Below are 19,136 nucleotides of genomic sequence, written 5' to 3'. Positions count from 1 at the left end.
GCCATTCTGGGCTGGGGGCAGCCTGCTGCTTTGGTGACACACTGTGTGCTTAACAACATGCTTCATCACTGCTGCTAATAAATGCAGACTTCCTTGCATGCTGTAATTATTCCTACAAATTATAAGCAGTCATGGCCCATTTCACAAATATAGGTCTTTCATGGGTTCTGGGGTTTGCCTTGGGAGGGTTTTTTAGGGGTTTTTTGGGTTGGAAAAAAAAATTAAAATTAAAAAAAAAAAAATAAAAAGGTAAACAAAATGAATGCTGGGCTGAAGACATCTCTGCCAGGGCAGGAAGCAAACTGGGGATTAAGAGTCCATTACTCTGGGGCTTGAAAAGAAAAGCTGCACTCCAAGAGGATCAAAAAAAGCATCCCTGGCAGTCTCTGTATGGGCTATACAAAGTTAGGTACTATGACACTAAAAGGGTCTGACAGATAACATCTCTTCCTCCCCTTTTAATACGGTTATTCACAAAACAACAAAAAGTGCTTTTGAATATTCTCCTGTGCAAAGGAAAGGGGGGGAGAAAAAAGCCTTATGTGCTCCCCCCACACAGGCACAGCCATTCCTGACCCAATGTGCCAAAAAAGCTGGGCATTTGTTTAACCATATTTTCTGTATTCTCTCAAGGATCACAAGGATTTATCTGGTGACTGTCAGCAGAAGCACTGCTACCTGCAGGGTTCAGGCAAACTTACTTCTGTAAGGTTTTCCTTAATGAGGCAAAAAAAAAAAAAAAAAAAAAAAAAGCATTCTGCAAAATTAAAATTAATGCCTGGACAAAGCTGTAACGTGATGAGTTCCTATCATTATGCACATAAAAGGCTTTGGGGATCATTATTCTGAAAACAGCATCATCTGCTTTAACATTTTTCCAACATGAGGAAACCCAAAGCAGCTGGAGCAGATTTGTCTTGTTCACAACCCTCCCCAGCTCAGCTGTTGGAGGGTAAAACAAAGAGGGGACCTTGCTCAGCAGCACAGGTTTTTCTAACTCCTGGATAAATGAGATTCCCTTTTGAGGGAGCCAATTTTGCCTCTGCAGCCCCCTGGGTGACATCCCTGCAGCCTGCACCACACTCCTGCTAAGAAGGGCCAGCACCAGATGTTTCCTTTGACTCAGCACTCCCATAAAGCAACTTACTTGGATTAGTTTTTATTTTCATCTTGGGAATTCTGTAATTCCCCTTTTCTTTCTGTGGGGAAACTGCCACCTAAACATTGGATGTTTTCTCATGCATGTTTAAAACCAGCTAATGGCACAACTGTTCCATTTCCCAGAAGTGCTCTGCTATTTAAGTTTTTTTGTAATTATAAAGACTAGAAATGCTTCCTCTAAATACACACAAGTTTATTTAGCATTTATATAACTTTCAGTTTGTATTTCCTTAAGTTAATCAGAAGAGAAGTTGGTGTTTATTACTTTTTAAAAGGAACTAGTCTTGATCTCTCATCCAAAAAAATCCAATGTTAAAATTTGTCTGGTGTTTGTTTCATTCTCTGCTGTATCCTGATTTATCTTTCTTAAAGACAGCAAAGCAAACATAATCAAATGCAAACAGTTTGCTTCAATTTAAGTTATGGTCTTTGAAATTATCACCGAATCTGCAGCATGAAGGATGTATCAGAAAGCAGATAATTTCAAGTATTAAATATATTAGCCTGAAAAGATGCCCTTTGTTGTCCTGTGAGCAATTAAATCAAAATTTCACAAAAATCTGCAAAGCTGCACTGAAGTACAGCTCCAAACACTTAATTTGGAATTAAAGATGAAGCTAGAGGTTTACTAAAATAAGTTAAATGCACTTAAAAAATTAAAAAAAAAAATAAGGGGGTGTGTTCGTTTGATGTGCTGACCAAACTTTTGGCTTTTGTAGCCTTATGCTGAGGAGCAGGACTTGCAGAGTTTGGGAAAATATTGTTATTTTATGGCTGGTAAATGCCAATGATCTGTATCTTAAGCAGCACCCCTCAGCAGGAGGTCCCTTCCCACTTTTCTGTGGAGTTTCTCTCTATTATGCAGCATTACCCAGGGAGGGGGGGCAGGAGAAGGAAAACAAGGCAGGAATTTGCAAGCACAGTTCCAGCTTTCCATCAAGCAGATCAGAACACAGACCCCTGAACACAGGGAGGCTTGTGGCTTTATGAATAAGGGATTGAAATTTGATTATTTTTTATAACAATCCAAACAACTGTCCTTGAAATGCAGAGCTTGCCACTAATAAAAAAAAAAACAACTTTCCAGAAGTCTGTGGGTTTCATCATTTTGGAACATAAATGGATCATCTGGGTAAAAAGATGAAAAAGGTTTAGGGTGGAGGTTTTTTTTGTCATTAGGTCTCAGTACATGACCTGTGCTGCTCAACAGCAGCAAAAAAAGAAACTGCCTGTAAATAGTCCTACTGTCAGCTGCACTGAAAATTAATTGTTCAGATCAGCTGTTGCAAATCTATTTTGATGTTTGCTGCTTCTCCTTCTGAGCTGCTGACACTCTCCCTTGAAAACCCAGCTCCTTCCTCTGGCTGTACAGAGGGGTGAGATAAATCAAACCCCACATTTTCCATCCCCAGCCTCACCAGGCCCTTCCCTGCTCCCAGGTAATTCCCAGAGGTGCTGAGATTTTAATCAGAGGAAAAGGAGATGATCAGCTCTCCCCAAAAATTCACTACTGAGATTCAGTGAGGGACAGAAAATTACTTTTCTCCCCAAACCATGTGACAATCATAAATAATTTTCTACATTTTTTTCTACTCTTAACTATACTACAGAGCCTCATTGCTGTTTCTGCACAAAATTCATGTTAAATACAGTGGCCTGAGATTTCCAGCTAGTGCCCAGCTACCAACAGTCCTTGGTTTCTTTCACAAAATTAGAAAAGTTAAAGGACTGGGGGGAGGGAAATCATTCATGGGAGACGTAATAGCAATATGAAAAGAGCTAAAGGAGAGGTCAGGCCCCTTATAGATCACTGAATAGAATCCAGAAGGCAACTCTTTTATATCTTTAAATAGATGTAGTACTCCCCTCTTGGATGAGGCTTTTGTTGGTTGCCAAGCATTTTAAGTGTTGTAGTAAGAACACGTTATTAAAAGGGGATTTAATATTCAGAAACTCAAACTCCCCAGTTTGGAGTTGCCTCATAACTCCTGGCATGTGAAATATATCCAGCCTTAGGCAATTGCATTTGAAAAGCAGCCTTATTCCTACAAATGCAGCATATTTTTGCTACACCTACATCACAGCACCTTAATTCAGGGGCATAAACTTTTATAAATGAGAAATTGGAAGTGGAAAAGAACCAAAACTTGCTCAAATTCAGTTCATTCTCTTTTTTAAAACAAAACCCTGGCCTCACCATGTTTGTCATGGTATTAGGAGTAACTCCATAGTGAGGCAGCACTGGATTGTTGAAATGAGAATTTAAATGTCTTTGTTAGGTACAGCACAGCTGGAAACAATGGCCAGAGCAGGGTCAGGCTCAGCTGAGCCCCAAGCTGGGCTCACTCACAAACCAGGGCTGGGAGCACATCAGTCCTGCTGACAAACACACCCCATGGGCTGTTTAGGGTATTTTTAGGGTGAGGAGGGGCTAGGATGGAACTCCCAGAGCAGCTGTGGCTGGACAGGGTTTGGAGCACATCAGTCCTGCTGACAAACACACCCCATGGGCTGTTTAGGGTATTTTTAGGGTGAGGAGGGGCTAGGATGGAACTCCCAGAGCAGCTGTGGCTGGACAGGGTTTGGAGCACATCAGTCCTCCTGACAAACACACCCTATGGGGTTTTTAGGGTCTTTTTAGGGTGAGGAGGGGCTGGGATGGAACTCCCAGAGCAGCCGTGGCTGGACAGGGCTGGGAGCAGTGGGGACAGTGAAAGGTGTCCCTGCCCTGACAGGGGTGGCACTGGGTGACCTTCAGCTCCCTCCCCACCCAAACCACCCCACGACCCCTCAGCTGAGCAGCCCCAGCAGGGGCTCGTGCCTGGAGCCCCAGCCCTGAGGCTGCAGCAGGGGCTGCAGAGCCACGGACCCACCTCTGGCTGTCAGCTTGCTGTAGATCTGCGCGTTCACCTCCTTGTCCCGCGTGAAGCAGCGCAGCTCCTCGGCCGCCTCGCGCAGCACGGTGACAGCCAGCACAAAGCCCTGCCACAGCACGGGGACAGCAGGGCACAGCTCAGGCACAGCCACACCAGCTGCAGACACACCTGCCAGCCTGCACTTCCTCACTCTGACCTGCCTGAAGCTGCACACTGGGATGTGCTGCTGCGCAGAACCGAACGCACGCTGCTAAAACAGACCTGGTGCTCAAGGAACGTCCCAGTTTTACCACAGTGCTGTCCCCAAGCACATCTCTGTGAAGGTTAAACCCCCCAACAACACTTTTGTGAAAGAAACCCCCCCCAAGCACATCTTTGTGAAGGTAAACCCCCCAACCACATCTCTGTAACCCCCCCAAGCACATCTCTGTGAAGGTAAACCCCCCAACAACACCTTTGTGAAAGCAACCCCCCCCAAGCACATCTCTGTGAAGGTAAACCCCCCAACCACATCTCTGTAACCCCCCCAAGCACATCTCTGTGAAGGTAAACCCCTCAAGCACATCTCTGTAAACCCCCCAACAACACCCTTGTAAAGGTAAACCCCCCCCAAGCACACCTTTGTAAAGGTAACCCCCCCCAAGCACACATTTGTAAAGGTAAACCCCCCAAGCACATCTCTGTCATGGTAATTCCCCTGACCACACCTTTGTAAAGGTAAACCCTCCAAGCACATCTCTGTAAACCCCCCAAGCACATCTCTGTGAAGTTCATCTTTGTGAAGTTCCCCTGAGCACTGTCAGGACCATATCTCATGTCACCTCACAGCTGAGACTGAGCATGCAGGGTAAGGCAGGACCCCTCAAATCTCAGTGCTCACCACCTCAGGGCACTGAAGGCACAGCTCAGCTGGGAGATTTCTTTATAGAAATTGATACAGAAATCTGTATAAACACCTTTTGATATACAGATAAACATGTGTCCTCATGAGTGTGTACACAGAATGCACCTACAAACAACACTCTGAAGATATTTATGTGCACTACTCATGGTATAATTACATGTTTGCCTGACTGGGGACTCAGCCCTGCTTTTCTGAGCACATGAGCAGTCATGTCATTTCCTCTTGCCATGAGGAAATGCCCACATCACATCCTTCACTAGATAAAAAATAATTAATTAATGCAAACCAATCCTTTATGGGGTTGGTATCACAAAGTTGTGTTTCTACCACAGACTGTTAGCTCAGACTCACTAAACAGTTAAAACACTCCTCATGCCTCACAGAAAATGAACTTTTTGTGACTTGTGTTGAAAGTTGCAACCAGGTACTGATTCTCTCTGTCAATAAGGAACTCTAAGAAGGGAGCAAGGTGATGTTAGAAACTGCAGGTTTCTAGTATGTACATATATATCTAAATGTGTGATCTGATTAATTAATATAGTAATGAAATGCATTTGTTCATTTACCTAGAAATTCATACCTGCTTTCCAAAATAAAACTAAAGCAGCAGCTATTTGCAGCTTAGGTTTCAGCTGTTTGAAGAGCCTTCAAATAATCACCCAAAAATATTCCTACAACTGACTGTGTCATTCCAGCCCCAACACCTGTACTAGCAGCAGTAATGAACAAAGAATTTTCTTATCCTGCTTTCTGGCAGCTCATATGCAAATTCTAATTGCTCACCTGGCACAGACAAGTCACAACTGCCTGTAAAACAGACAGAGATCCTCTGTGGTCATGTATTTTTAATTTATTTGATTTACAGGACAGGATCCTGCAAAACCAGCAGCAGATTCACACAGCAAATGCAATACAGCATTTGAGAGAATTAATGGAGGACTGTGCTTTAAAACAAATAGAATTTGAACAGCAGTGTGCCAAAGCTGCCCCTTCACTTCTTTCTGGATTTCACCAGGGATGTCACTGCTCTGAAAGTCTAAACCCTACAATATGCACAGCACAGGCCTCAGGAAACAAGTTAAAAACAGGATTTAAGGTGCAAACTTACACCCCACAGAAAAGCAGCATAAAAAATTCTGTCAAACACCAAAACTTTCTTGGATAAAGCTTGAATGACCTACCAGAGGAACCCAGTATGTGTAAAGGGCACCAAGCCTCATCTCAACCACGAACTGAGAGCAGGCCAAGAGCAAGAAATAAAGGTTGAAGAAGTATTTGAACTGGTTAAACAACACCTAAAAAAAAAAAAAAAAGGCAGACAAAAAGAGAAGGGAGGATGTTATGCATGCTGAAGTAACCACCAGAAACATCTCTGCCTGCTCTGCCAGTGACTAAGAGCTGACTTGGGGCAGCTCTAGAGCCACCCTGCACACTCAGCTCCAGGTTCTGCACTTCTCTAAAACCACTGAAAAATGGGGGAGAGCATTGGGGTGGGTTGATGAAAAGCAACTTTTCTCCTGCTTACCCCAGGGAGGAAGGTGAAGAAGTTGTATTTCTGGTTGTTGATGACATTGCGGGGGTACCTCTGGTCCCTCTTCTCAGGGTGGCCAAGCCAGACAGTTCTGGGCCTGGGGTCCCTCCTGCCACAGCATCTCAAGCACTCACAGCACCTGCAGAAGCACCAGGAATTCATTAATTAATGAGCCCATCTCTAACACACTCCTCTGCAGCCCCTGCACCCCAGCCTGGCACTGAGGCCACCAGCAGCTCCTGCCCAGGAGGATTTTGGTGAAGAAAACCCTGCCCTGCCCCACACCACGAATCCTCACTCCAGGATGGAATCAGGTCCCTCAGGAAGGATGCAAAGTGCATCAGCCATCCTTCCTGTGCCTTGAAAAAGCCTCTCTGTTCAAAATCATCTCCCAGAGCCCTAAAAAAGGCATTTTTCTGTTGTCACTGCTGCTTCCTGGAAGCCAATCTCTTCCCAATGCTCTTGGCCCTTTAAGAACAGATATTCTGAATTTCACTGATATTTGGGATCAGCCAGATTGGCCACCAAAAACTTCAGAGCTCTTATGTATAAATTCCACACTGAAAGGCAGTTGGTTACCAAGACCAGACAAATAGCAAAATGGGTGTTAAACATTCAAATTCAGAAGCTTTACTAGAAAAGTTTATTTTATGAGCTGGGTACCTTCTAAATGCAGTTTGCTTTTGTGTTTGTAGGTGATGACCCAAGACAAATAGCCACTTATATCCCAAACACTTTTGAATAGAAAATGGTATTTGGATTCCAACAGAATATAAATATGCTCTACAGAAAAAAAAAAAAAAAAAAAAAAAAAAAAAAGGAGAAAAAATGTACTTTTCCTTCTTTCACAAAGGAGAAAAGGCTCCAAAAAGCAGCTTTACCCAAGGGAGCAAATCCGGTGTCCACAGCCCCTATTTCATCACAATGTGCTTTGCAGTTAGGAAAAATCAGTCAGTCCTTGCAATCAGACATCTGAAACCATTTACTTTTGTTTATTTTTTAGGTTGGGCCTCTTACAGGCATTGTACTCAACAGCACAACTCCCCCCACACCTATATCACAATATTTACAATATTATGGGTAAGCTCTTGTAGCATTTCCACCACAAACATAGAATGGTAATTTACAAATGCTGTGCTACTACAGGGTTTGAAAAACAACCTAAAAATAATGCAGCTGCAAGAATTAGCAAGAAAGGGCCTGGGAGAATCTGCTGAGTAAAAATAACAGGTGTGTGAAATCCCTGTCTGGCTGGAGTCAGTTTTTGCAACCTCCTGAATTACAGGGAGAGCAAACTGAAAACCTAATTAGACAAACAGAAGGAAAACTTCCTGCCTAGCAAGTTTTGAAGGCAAATATCAGGAGCATTGATGCCCAAATAAAGAATATCCAGCATTTCTGGGAGTCCCTACACAGCCCTGCAGCACGAGGTTTCTGTAAAGTATTTAATTTAAAAATCACCAGTGAACAGAATACTACAAGCAGCACTGAGAGCAAATGACCTGGGGAGGTTCCTCAGCACTCAGAATCCCAGCCCAGGAATCCCATTCCATCCCAGCCCAGGAATCCCATTCCATCCCAGCCCAGGGCTGTGCCAGGGGCTGAAAATCCTGACAGCAATTCCTGACTTTTACCCCATAAACCTCCCAGGATTTTTGTTCTGAAGGCACCAACTCCACCCCAGTGCTGGTATTTTATATTTCTGTGTTTTCCCCTCCTGGGCTCTGCTGGGTGGGCACTAGCAGGAAAGTTAACTCACAATAATTGCTCAAGTGCCAGCCCATGAATTGCTGAAATAAGTTAAAAATGAAGTTTTGGTAAGAACAGAGTAATTTCTCAAGCACAGAACCATGCCCTCATTCTTGCAGGCACATGTTTATCACTCCTCCCAAAGGCAGCCAGTTGCCTTAATTTTTAATTATCTTTAAGCTTTTGAGTGATGCCTTAAACTTCATTGGAAGAATCAATAAGATCATTACTTCTCCTTTTCACTTTCTCCTCTGGAAACTGAATAATCTTAATGTAAAATAGAAGAATCTATCCACGTGGGCACCAGAAACAAAGTGCTCTGAGCATATACAAATGTGTTTTCAGATTGGCTTTGGTGCCCATTAAATAAAAAGTTCTTTTGACTGGAGCTGTCAGCTTTTTCCAGTTTCTTTATTTGTCCCTCCCTGTAAGAATTTTGCAGGCATTGTGTAGTTCTGGGATCTGCCAGATCTACCCCTCCCTATTTTTAAGTCACAGTCTTAAGAAATGGAGATGATGAGGGAAAGCTTCATTAATGTAAAATTCTCTGCTCAGGGCAAAGGCAGTGGCACAGGAGGAAGTTTCTGGCAGGGAATTATTTGCATTATTAGGAATGATAAAATGTTTTCCATCCTGAAATCTGCATCCTGGAAAGACTGTCTATAAAAACAGCTGAGAGTTTACATTGCTGCTGAGAAATGCTGATAAAATGAACATGCAGTTTCCAAGAATAGGAATCACAAAGTTACAGAAATGTAAACAGCTTTCTATAAAAGTTTAGGAACACGTTCCTAAACATTGTTTATTCTGCAACTGAAGGACTGAAGAACAATCCTGCAACAACCCCTGAAGTATAGAAAACTAGCAAGTGAGGGGAAATAATGGACTTTAAAATTTACCACCTTAAAGAAAGACTATGAAGACAGCTTATAGAGCACTGTGCAATTCACATTTTAAATCATAAATCAAAACAGCAACAAGAAACAAACTCAGAGTCACAACCACTGGAAAGGATCTCTCTGGATGCAAACTGTACCTGAAACTCAAAGTGATGCTGCCCTTAATCTGCAGAGGGATCCCAATGAGCAGCAGGGACTGAAAACAGCTCTGCTCTGCACTGCACCTGGGATTGTATTTGCTTACAAAAACACATTCCCAGTGATGATGTCAGAGGCAGTAACAGCAGATTGACTGTCAGTTCCAGCTGAACAGCCACTAGCAAGAAACAGGTTTTATTTATAAATGCAGTGTGTTTGATGGAGATGTATTTGAAGATCAAATAAAAAATATTTCCATGTAAAACAAACCCAGTGGGAAAAAAGTGCCACGTTTGTGCAACACTGAGGTAGCATTTGTCAAATTAGGGCTGAAGTTCATTGACATATTTAGCCACTTCTAAACCAAACCCACTTCTCAGATTTCATTTCTATGACCCTCATGGGCTGTGCTTGGCACCTTTCATAAACAAACCAACCCTCACATGGCATTATTCCAAAAGCAGGGGACGGATTTTCCATGGCTAAAGAAAACCAGAGCCATGCACCTGCACACGAGCCACCCCATGTGGAACGTTCTGGAACATTCCTGCTGCAGCTGTGCATGGCTCTGGAAGGGAGCAGGAGAGCTGCAATTCCTGCAGCCTGGCTGTGGGAACTCAGCCCATGCCAAGGCACACCCACGCTGGCACAGCGAGGGCAGGAGCTGCCCTGGCTCTCTGTTGACTCTGAAATGGAATTTGCCACTTTAAACAGAGCCAGGGTACACAGCAGCACAAAGGCACAGCCTCACCAAGGGTTCCTGTAAAGCTCCTCCTCCCCTGCAGCTCTGCAGCCAGGCCTGTTCCACGGCAGCACAGCACAGCACAGCCGTGTGCTGCTCCAGAAGGAGCCTGCAGGAGTGAGGAGTGACACCACCAGCTATTTAGGGGAAGACTCTGTCATGTGCTGAGCAGAGCAGCTGGGGTACTCCAGGAACCTACAGCTCCCTGCCTGGCAGAACTGGGCCCTGGGAAGCTCAGGCTCAGTCCCATCCCATTATCCCATCCCATTATCCCATCCCATTATCCCATCCCATTATCCCATTATCCCATCCAGGCAGTGCTGCTGCAGCTCATCCACCCTGCCCTCCTCACTGCACAGTGCTCACAGAGATTCCCAGAGTGCTGCCAAGCCCCAGGAAGAACAGGGCTGGCTTCAAGGCACACAGCACAGCAATTCAGAGCTTTGATGGGAGCAAGAAGAGCCACACTGAAGCTGTGCTCAGGAGCAGATCCCCACTTCTCCCACTCTGTTCATCAGGCACGTGGCTTCTCTCCAACACAGACCTGAGCTGTCTGAGCCACCACTCACCTCAAGGCTACTGAGCCAGTTCCTCCCTGGCTTCCTTACAAAGCATGCCAGAGGCTCAGGTAATGAAAGCCTTGCTGGATGGCACCTGCCCTACAGGTGAATTGTGCATTTCTCACTTTTATTTTAACAGAAACAATGATTTCTAAAGAGTGATTCATGACCAGAAATCTGCTCCCCACTCAAGACCACAACAATGAAAATCTGTCTGAAAACTCACCCCACTGGTGGGGGACCCCCCACAGCAGAAATCAGTTTGGGCCATGGTAAAGTGAAGCCCATCAACAGTTGCTTATCCTGGGTTTTCATAAGCATTGAGGAACATAAATTGGATGGATTTTGCTTGGGTTTTTTCCTCAGAGGGAACAGAAGAAAGGAGGCCCTGATTATGTCTTAGGATTCCCAGTACTCTATTCTGGCTGTGACACCAGAGACCCCTTGATTTGCTGGATGATTTCCTTTATGGTTTATAACACTGGCTTGGATTGCCTTGACTTCAATGCTTTGCTATCCATCACTCCATCAACTACCATCACTAAAACAAGGGTTCCTCATGTATGACAAATCCCACACCCAAACAATTACTGCACCAAAAAGAAACCCCAAATCCAATTTATTTCAACTGCTATTGAGTAAAAACCCCAGGCAAGCTTCCTCCCCGTGCTGCTGGAATTTTTTGAAGCCTCTCTGTGGCTGCTAATCAGGCAGAATCCACAGGCAATGAACCATAGCTTAGGTTAGCTGAGGGCAGGTTCTGTAGGCAGCACTAACCACATAGGAACACCCAAGAGGCTCTTGCTGGAGATTCGAGAGCTCCAGGAAAAGAAACCATTCGAGCAGCTTGGAGAAATTTCCCAGGCCTTCATCCCTCCCCTGCCTTCAATCACATCACCAAATGCAAGGCCACGGTGGCTGCACCTTGTGGCACTGGTGCATGTGACACAGGCAGGGGGATTGCTGCTGCATCACACACACCTCCCTGCCCGGCCACCAGAAACAACGCTGCCGTAGGGAACAAACAAATGCTGAATAAACTGTGTCACTTTTTACAGCAACGTCAGTTACAGGGCTCTGAATACAAACTAGCAAGCAAAAAGCATCAACGCATCAATATGTGTATTTCCCCTTGTACTAACGGTGAAAATTTCCTCCAATATTTTGGATTATTTTGTTAACATCACTCGCCACGTTAAAAAAAATTTCTCCGGGGACAAATGGAACGCTGTGGTAATTGGCAGCCAGGTGACTTGGATACCACGCACACCCTGCTGTGTGCAAACCAACCTGTCTGCACAGTGGCGCAATTCCATCATGGAAGACGATCGGAAAACCATTTTTCTTATTTAACTTCCTGCACGGGAATACCGCTACGAACACATCCATCCATCCCTCTCCTTTAGGGACGCACCGCTCGCTCGGGCTAGGGCAGCACGGCACGCAAGGATATTGTATTGCTGCGCTGATACAGTTAATGGAGCCGGGGCCTTTGTTACACACGCCAGGGATGCTCTGCCTCTTCCGCAGACACGGGATTATCCAGCCGGGTGTGCGGCACAGCGGGGATGGTGCGGAGCAGGGGACACGGCCAGGGGACAGCCTCGCCCGGGCCATTCCCATTCCAGCAGGGACACGGCCCCGTGCCCGCGGCTCCGGCGCTCCAGGCCGGGCCGAGCCGAGCCGCTCCCGGATCCTGCCCTGCGCCGGGCGTGCCGCGGCCATGGCGTCAGAACAACCTGTCAGCGCCCCCCTCATCCTCATCATCTTCCTCCTGCCGCCCCGTCCCGCACTCCCCGCTCACCCTCCGCGGTGCTTGCTGTCCATGCGCTTCTTCTGCCGGACGGGCTGCAGCGGGATGTTGTCGGTCATGGCCGCGGCTGCGGGGCGGAGCGGGGGATGCGCTGCCGGCAGCGCCCGGCCCGGCCCGGCCCAGCCCAGCTCGGCCCAGCTCAGCCCAGCCCAGCCCGGCCGCCGCCGTCTGGCGGCACCGCCGAGGGGCGGCCCGGAGCCGCCGGCTCGCAGCACGCAGCTGCCGCGTCCGCTGCGCTCCGCCCGCCGCTCCGCCCCGGCTCACCGGGCACCGCGCTCTGCACCGGGCAGCACCGGGCACCGAGCACCGCGCTCTGCACCGGGCAGCACCGGGCAGCACCGGGCACCGCGCTCTGCACCGGGCAGCACCGGGCACCGAGCACCGCGCTCTGCACCGGGCACGGGCAGCACCGGGCACCGCGCTCTGCACCGGGCAGCACCGGGCACCGAGCACCGCGCTCTGCACCGGCTGCACCGGGCAGCACCGAGCACCGCGCTCTGCACCGGCAGCACCGGGCACGGGCTGCACCGGGCACCGCGCTCTGCACCGGGCAGCACCGGGCACCGGGCACCGCGCTCTGCACCGGCAGCACCGGGCACGGGCTGCACCGGGCACCGCGCTCTGCACCGGGCAGCACCGGGCACCGGGCACCGCGCTCTGCACCGGCAGCACCGGGCACGGGCTGCACCGGGCACCGCGCTCTGCACCGGGCACCGCGCTCTGCACCGGGCAGCACCGGGCACCGAGCACCGCGCTCTGCACCGGGCTGCACCGGGCACGGGCTGCACCGGGCACCGCGCTCTGCACCGGGCAGCACCGGGCACGGGCTGCACCGGGCACCGCGCTCTGCACCGGGCAGCACCGGGCACCGCGCTCTGCACCGGCTCACCGGGCACGGGCTGCACCGGGCACCGCGCTCTGCACCGGCAGCACCGGGCACCGAGCACTGCGCTCTGCACCGGCGCCACCGGGCACCGCTCTCCGCCCTGGCGGCACCGGGCACGGGCAGCACCGGGCACCGCGCTCTGCACCGGCTCACCGGGCACGGGCTGCACCGGGCAGCACCGGGCACCGCGCTCTGCACCGGGCAGCACCGGGCACCGAGCACCGCGCTCTGCACCGGGCAGCACCGGGCACGGGCAGCACCGAGCACCGCGCTCTGCACCGGGCAGCACCGGGCACCGAGCACTGCACCGGCTGCACCGGGTAATGCGCTCTGCGCCCTGGCAGCACCGGGCACGGGCAGTACCGAGCACCGCGCTCCCCTCCGGGCTGCCAGCGATGCTCCGCCGGGGCACCCAGAGGTGGAGCAGGGTCGGGGTAGGGTCGGGTCCACTCTGCCTGGACCGGGTTGGGCAGATCAGCCCCACCCTGCGCCATCCCCTGCTCTGCCCTCACCCCATCCTGCCCTTTCTTTCCCCCGTGTTTATTTCCCGTTCTCTCCCAGCCTCAGCTGAGCCCTCCTGCCCCTGCCCCACGTCTCTGCCTCCTCTCCGCACCCCACTCTCCTTACAGGGCTGGGATTCTTGCTCAGTGACCTTCACCACTCTCAATGCCCATTTCTGGGTCCAAATTCTGATGTCCTCTGCAAATTTAGGCACAAATTGCTCCAACACTTCTGTTTCTGATTTCAAGCATCTCGTTACATTACGGATTACACCAGCACAAAACCTGCCACTGTCATTCAATGTTTTTCCTTGCAGTTGAAGCAGAGTCATCCTGGCATTTTGCAATGAGGACATTTCAGCAATGAAGAGTTACAACAGTTTCAGGCTGAGACTGCTTAGACAGAAATTTCCAATGCCGTCCTAACTTGGGCTATCTTATTACAGAAACTGTTTGTAGAATTGATTCTTAGGCTGCATTTCAATTAAGTAATACCATGTTTTAATTTCTTGTTTCCCAGTCTACTTCTTACCCCCTCATGGAGACAATTGAAATAGAAACAGAAATCCCTTCTCCCACAAACACTTCGTGTCTCATGAAACATATTTGCTCTATTTTTTCTCATGTTCTACATCTGAATTTTTTTTATATTAAAGGATATGATGATAGAATTCACTGCAAATTATAATTTAGTAAAAGGAGCAGCTGAAGAACCTAAACAGGACCTTGTACTTGACCAAAAGCAGTCACACCATTGTCACAAAGCCACTGCCCTAACTCTGTACAGGCTGAAATGCCTCCCTGTCCCCGTGGCTTTGCCTCCTGCTCTCTGCCCATGACACCAATTTCTTACCCAGGGCTTTTCAGGGCCCCTCTGATCCTCAAATGCACCCAGGTCTCTCAGCTCCACTGACCAAAGAACATGTAAATAAATTGTATTTTGGGGGTGTGCCTGTACTTCTTCAAGGAGCAAGTCCTGCTGCCAGTTTCCCACTCAAACAATGGATTGGTGGTTCTGACAATGCATTTGCAAATTGTACTCATTACCTATTTAGCACAATATGCTATAAATTTTCTTCCATTATAGTTTTGCTACTAAATAAATAATTGGGCTTTTTATGCATAGGACTATTTTTTTTTTCCTGATGAACACACAGGAAAGTAATAATAATTACATCCTGTTTGACTTCTTATAAGCTGAAAGATTAATTCAATTTTAGAACTACTTTTGGGGGCTTTTTTACTTTGTTTTTCCCCCTAACCGTAAGTATCAAAATATAGGGAATTTTGATATCTAAGGAGTTGGCTCAGACTAAGGGTGCATGACTGGTTGAACAAAATGTTTATAATTCCACAGGCAGAGTCGTGCCATTACTCTTTGTACCTGTTATTATCTGATTCCATAAGTGCATGTTTTACAAACTCCAGGGTGCACCCTTTTTGTCTGGAAGCACAGCCCATTGCACACAGGATTTCAGCTTTGTTTCAGGGCTGTGTTTGCAGAGCAGGGGAGGCAGGAGAAGGGGTTTGGTTGCCAAGGGTAAATGTGCAGCACTTGGCTCCTACATTGGGATAATTCACAGAATCACCAGGTTGGATGAGACTCCAAGATCATTGAGTCCAACCCAGCCCTAACACCTCAACTAACCCACAGCACCCAGTGCCACATCCAGGCTTTAAAACACATCCAGGGATGGTGACTCCACCACCTCCCCAGGAAAAGCATTCCAATACTCTATTATTCTTTCCATGAGAAACTTTTTCCTAATATCCAACCTACATCTCCTTTGGCAAAGCTTCAGGCTGTGCCCTCTGGTTCTGTCAGTGCTGCCTGGTTCTCCTGACCAGAGCAGAGGTGGGTTATGTACTGTGAAACATCACCTGTCCTCAAGCAGCACCAAAACAGGCCTGGACTGTGGCACTGCAGCCCTGAAAATCAGAGCCAACCTGCCAAAACCTCCCATTGCTGGAGCATTGCACCCCTGAAAATCAGAGCCAAGCTGCCCAAATTCCCATTGCTGGACCATTGCACCCCTGAAAATCAGAGCCAGCCTGCCCAAACTGCCATTGCTGGAGCATTGCACCCCTGAAAATCAGAGCCAGCCTGCCCAAACTGCCATTGCTGGAGCATTGCACCCCTGAAAATCAGAGCCAAGCTGCCCAAATTCCCATTGCTGGAGCATTGCACCCCTGAAAATCAGAGCCAGCCTGCCCAAATTCCCATTGCTGGAGCATTGCACCCCTGAAAATCAGAGCCAAGCTGCCCAAACTGCCATTGCTGGAGCATTGCACCCCTCAAAAATCAGAGCCAAGCTGCCCAAACTGCCATTGCTGGAGCATTGCATCCCTCAAAAATCAGAGCCAAGCTGCCCAAACTGCCATTGCTGGAGCATTGCATCCCTCAAAAATCAGAGCCAGCCTGCCCAAACTGCCATTGCTGGAGCATTGCATCCCTCAAAAATCAGAGCCAAGCTTCCCAAACTGCCATTGCTGGAGCATTGCACCCCTGAAAATCAGAGCCAAGCTTCCCAAACTGCCATTGCTGGAGCATTGCACCCCTGAAAATCAGAGCCAAGCTTCCCAAACTGCCATTGCTGGAGCCATGAGAGCCAGGGAAGCTCAACCCCAACCCTCAGCACGGTGGGATCGTGGTCCAAGTGCCCTCATCCTCCACGGGCTGCATTCATCTTGGAAATTTATCTTGGAGAAGGCTGAGCTCAGACAAGACTAGAGCCATTAATTGTGGAGTTAAACACTCCCAGATTATGGGGCCCTGTTAACACCTGCAGCTGGGGGCTGCACGCCCCCCTTTGATATTATTTTTGCTTTTGACAAGTGGGCGATAGCGGATATCCTTTAAGCCTATATTTAATGAAGCCCTCCATAAATCCATCAACACTTGCTAAGGGAAACTACAATAAAGCTCCCACTGCCACGGGCTCTGCTGTGCAGGGAACATTTGGCATCCTCATAATGAAGTTTCAGAGCAGATAGTGCTCACGCTGCTCTGAGGAAGTGCAGCCTTTGTGTAGGATCTTTTTCTTCTTAGTATAATTATATGTTGTGGATCAAGAAGAAAACAACCCTTTAGCACCTAATTTTTAAAGCCATAATAGTCAAACTGTCATTCAGCTAGGACAGCTGTCAGCTTAAGGAATGAAGGAAGAAAAAGGCTTTCTAAACAAATAAACTCCCACTTGCATTTTATGTTTGTGTTTTGTTAGTTCTTGAAATGATCTGGCTATTTGCTGTAGCTGCTCTGTGAATTCTTGCTGAATTGTTTTTGTGTTACACCTCCTGTGAGTGTGATAAAAAATGTAAAGCTATAAACTGAAAATATTTGTTATACATTTTATATGCGCAACTTCTATAAAAAGTAAAAAAAACCCAACAAAATCCCTATATAATGGGATTATTTTGTCATTTAGCACTGGAAGAGTTGAGGGGGAAAACAGAAGAAAAAGTAATGAAGGAATTTGATGTTTTTAAAAACTGGACTTTGGCACTTGAGAAGGGTGGAGTACTTTTAACAGATACAGAAATTTAGGTACCCTGAGGCAGCAAATCACCTGAACTCTAAGGACCTAAGTAATCAAACTGGTTTCGTGGGAAAGAAAACCAAAACAGTGTGTCAAAAAAAAAAAAAAAAAAAAAAAAATCAAAAGTTATGTTTGGTATTCTGAACATCTAGACTGCATGGAGACAAATTTTTCTAAAACAAACTTTGCCAAGTGGATCGACAAGACTCTGAAGGGCTGTAAAGCCAACCCAGAGAACTTGATTTACAAACATCTCCTGTCACCAATGCACAGGACTGCAAGGCAGGGAGTATCTGGGAAGAGCAGGTGAGCAGAGGATTTCAGGATTGGTTCTGTGGTACTGTGCTAGAACACAGTGTGTTTGTCATTCTTTTCCCCAGACATTGCTCCTGTTCACAGCACACCATGCCATGAGTTCATAAACTGAGTGCTTTAACCCAGCTCAGTTTTGTTCCCTCCCTGGAGAAGGGGATCAGGCAGTGGCAGGTTTGGATCCCCATCCCTGCCCCAGGAAGGGCTGGGGGCAAAATAAATATACGTATATATTTAACAGCACTAGATATTGTGAATTTACTGGATTTGGGGTTTCAGTTTCCTTTAGGGAGACACTTACCCAAATGTTTAGTCATGTCTGGATTTTGCCTAAATCAAGCATGGAAAACAAGGCCCACGATGAGATCCACCTGTTCTCATTCTGACTTGAGACTTCACTTTCTGCATGAAGTAATTGAGTCAGAGAAGAGAATCCTTGGCCTGTGAGAGGTGACCATCAGATTTGTTAATAAAAAAGTTTAAAAGGAGAGTGATGCTGCCAGAGAGTGGCTGGGAAGTCCAGCACAAAATCTCTTAGAACAGGCATTAACAAACAAGGTTTCCAATAAAGCAGACAGCAAGCAGAATGTTGCAGAGCCCTTTACATGCAATGAACTCAGTGCACAAACCAGGAGCTGTGATAACAAAATGATAGCATGGTAATGGGCTCCAGGAGAGGGTAATTGCTGCTCTTTCTGTGCCTCTGAGCTGCTTCCTGTCCTGCTGTGGCTGTGCAGTGCCAGGAGCTTTTCTAGGTCAGTGGTGAATGTGAGCTGAAGTCAAACACGTGAGCCCAGCACTGAGCAGAGCCCAGGCAGCAGAGGAGCCCTGGGCTGAGCACAGCACAGAAAAGCACCAGGAGAGCCTCAGCTGTGAGCAGGAGCTCTTGGGACCACAGAGCCCAGGGCAGCTTTCTGCCTGCACTGGGAATTCAGACAGAAACAATCACCATCCCTGACTCCAGACTGCAAACCCTGCAAGCAGCTCCATGGCCTTCAGCAGAAATTTGAAAATTAATGCAATACTCGTCCCTTTTCCTGTGTTTCAGCCACTCTCTGCCATCCCATCAGCTCAAGCACCTCACCAGGTGCTTTCCCCTGTGCTGGTCCCAGCCCCATGGTCACTTACCCCTTTTTTCCACACTCTATTCACCAACCCCACTGCCAGCTGTGGAAAGGCAAATCAGACCCCTGAGCTCAGCCCACAGCTACTCACCCAAAACTGTCAGATTCCCTTCTCAAAGTTCCCATCAACTTTTTGGGAACCTTTGAATGGAAAGGGCAGGTTAAAATAAATCTTTCTTTAGAGGAATACTTCAGGTAATAACATTGAGGTAAAGCAAATGTACTTTCTGTTCAGGTTGTTTTAAGCAACACAACACTGAAACTCAAATTTAACATTTTGAGCATGCCAGATTTTACCTTAACTCATACAAGCACATATGCAACCCCTGTGTGTGAGGGGCAAGGTAAATAATTAGCAACACAGCAAGAAACTCCTGCAGGCAAGAGGAGAGGCTGATGAGC

General features: G+C 47.5%; 1 protein-coding gene and 1 long non-coding RNA gene across 2 annotated transcripts in view; one reads left to right on the top strand and one right to left on the bottom strand.

Annotated features, from left to right (window-relative positions):
• Positions 1–12,614, bottom strand: part of ATP9A (ATPase phospholipid transporting 9A (putative)) — a 50,005-nt gene extending 37,391 nt beyond the window's left edge. The window contains exons 1-4 of the mRNA XM_079321729.1: positions 12,365–12,614; positions 6,467–6,611; positions 6,123–6,236; positions 4,035–4,143 (exon numbers count right to left, since the gene is read on the bottom strand). Of these exons, the coding sequence (XP_079177855.1) occupies positions 4,035–4,143; positions 6,123–6,236; positions 6,467–6,611; positions 12,365–12,432 (436 nt within the window). The 5' untranslated portion in view covers positions 12,433–12,614. The remainder of the gene's footprint in view (positions 1–4,034; positions 4,144–6,122; positions 6,237–6,466; positions 6,612–12,364) is intronic.
• LOC306809855 overlaps positions 1–19,136 on the top strand; it is a 639,653-nt gene that overhangs the window by 431,046 nt on the left and 189,471 nt on the right. The gene's annotated exons all lie outside the window — the stretch shown is intronic.

Source organism: Erithacus rubecula (genome assembly GCF_903797595.1).
Source record: "Erithacus rubecula genome assembly, chromosome: 18".
In the NCBI taxonomy this organism is placed as follows: Eukaryota; Metazoa; Chordata; class Aves; order Passeriformes; family Muscicapidae; genus Erithacus; species Erithacus rubecula.
The sequence above is the reverse complement of the archived record's forward strand: the minus strand, read 5'-3'. Positions and strand labels throughout refer to the sequence as shown.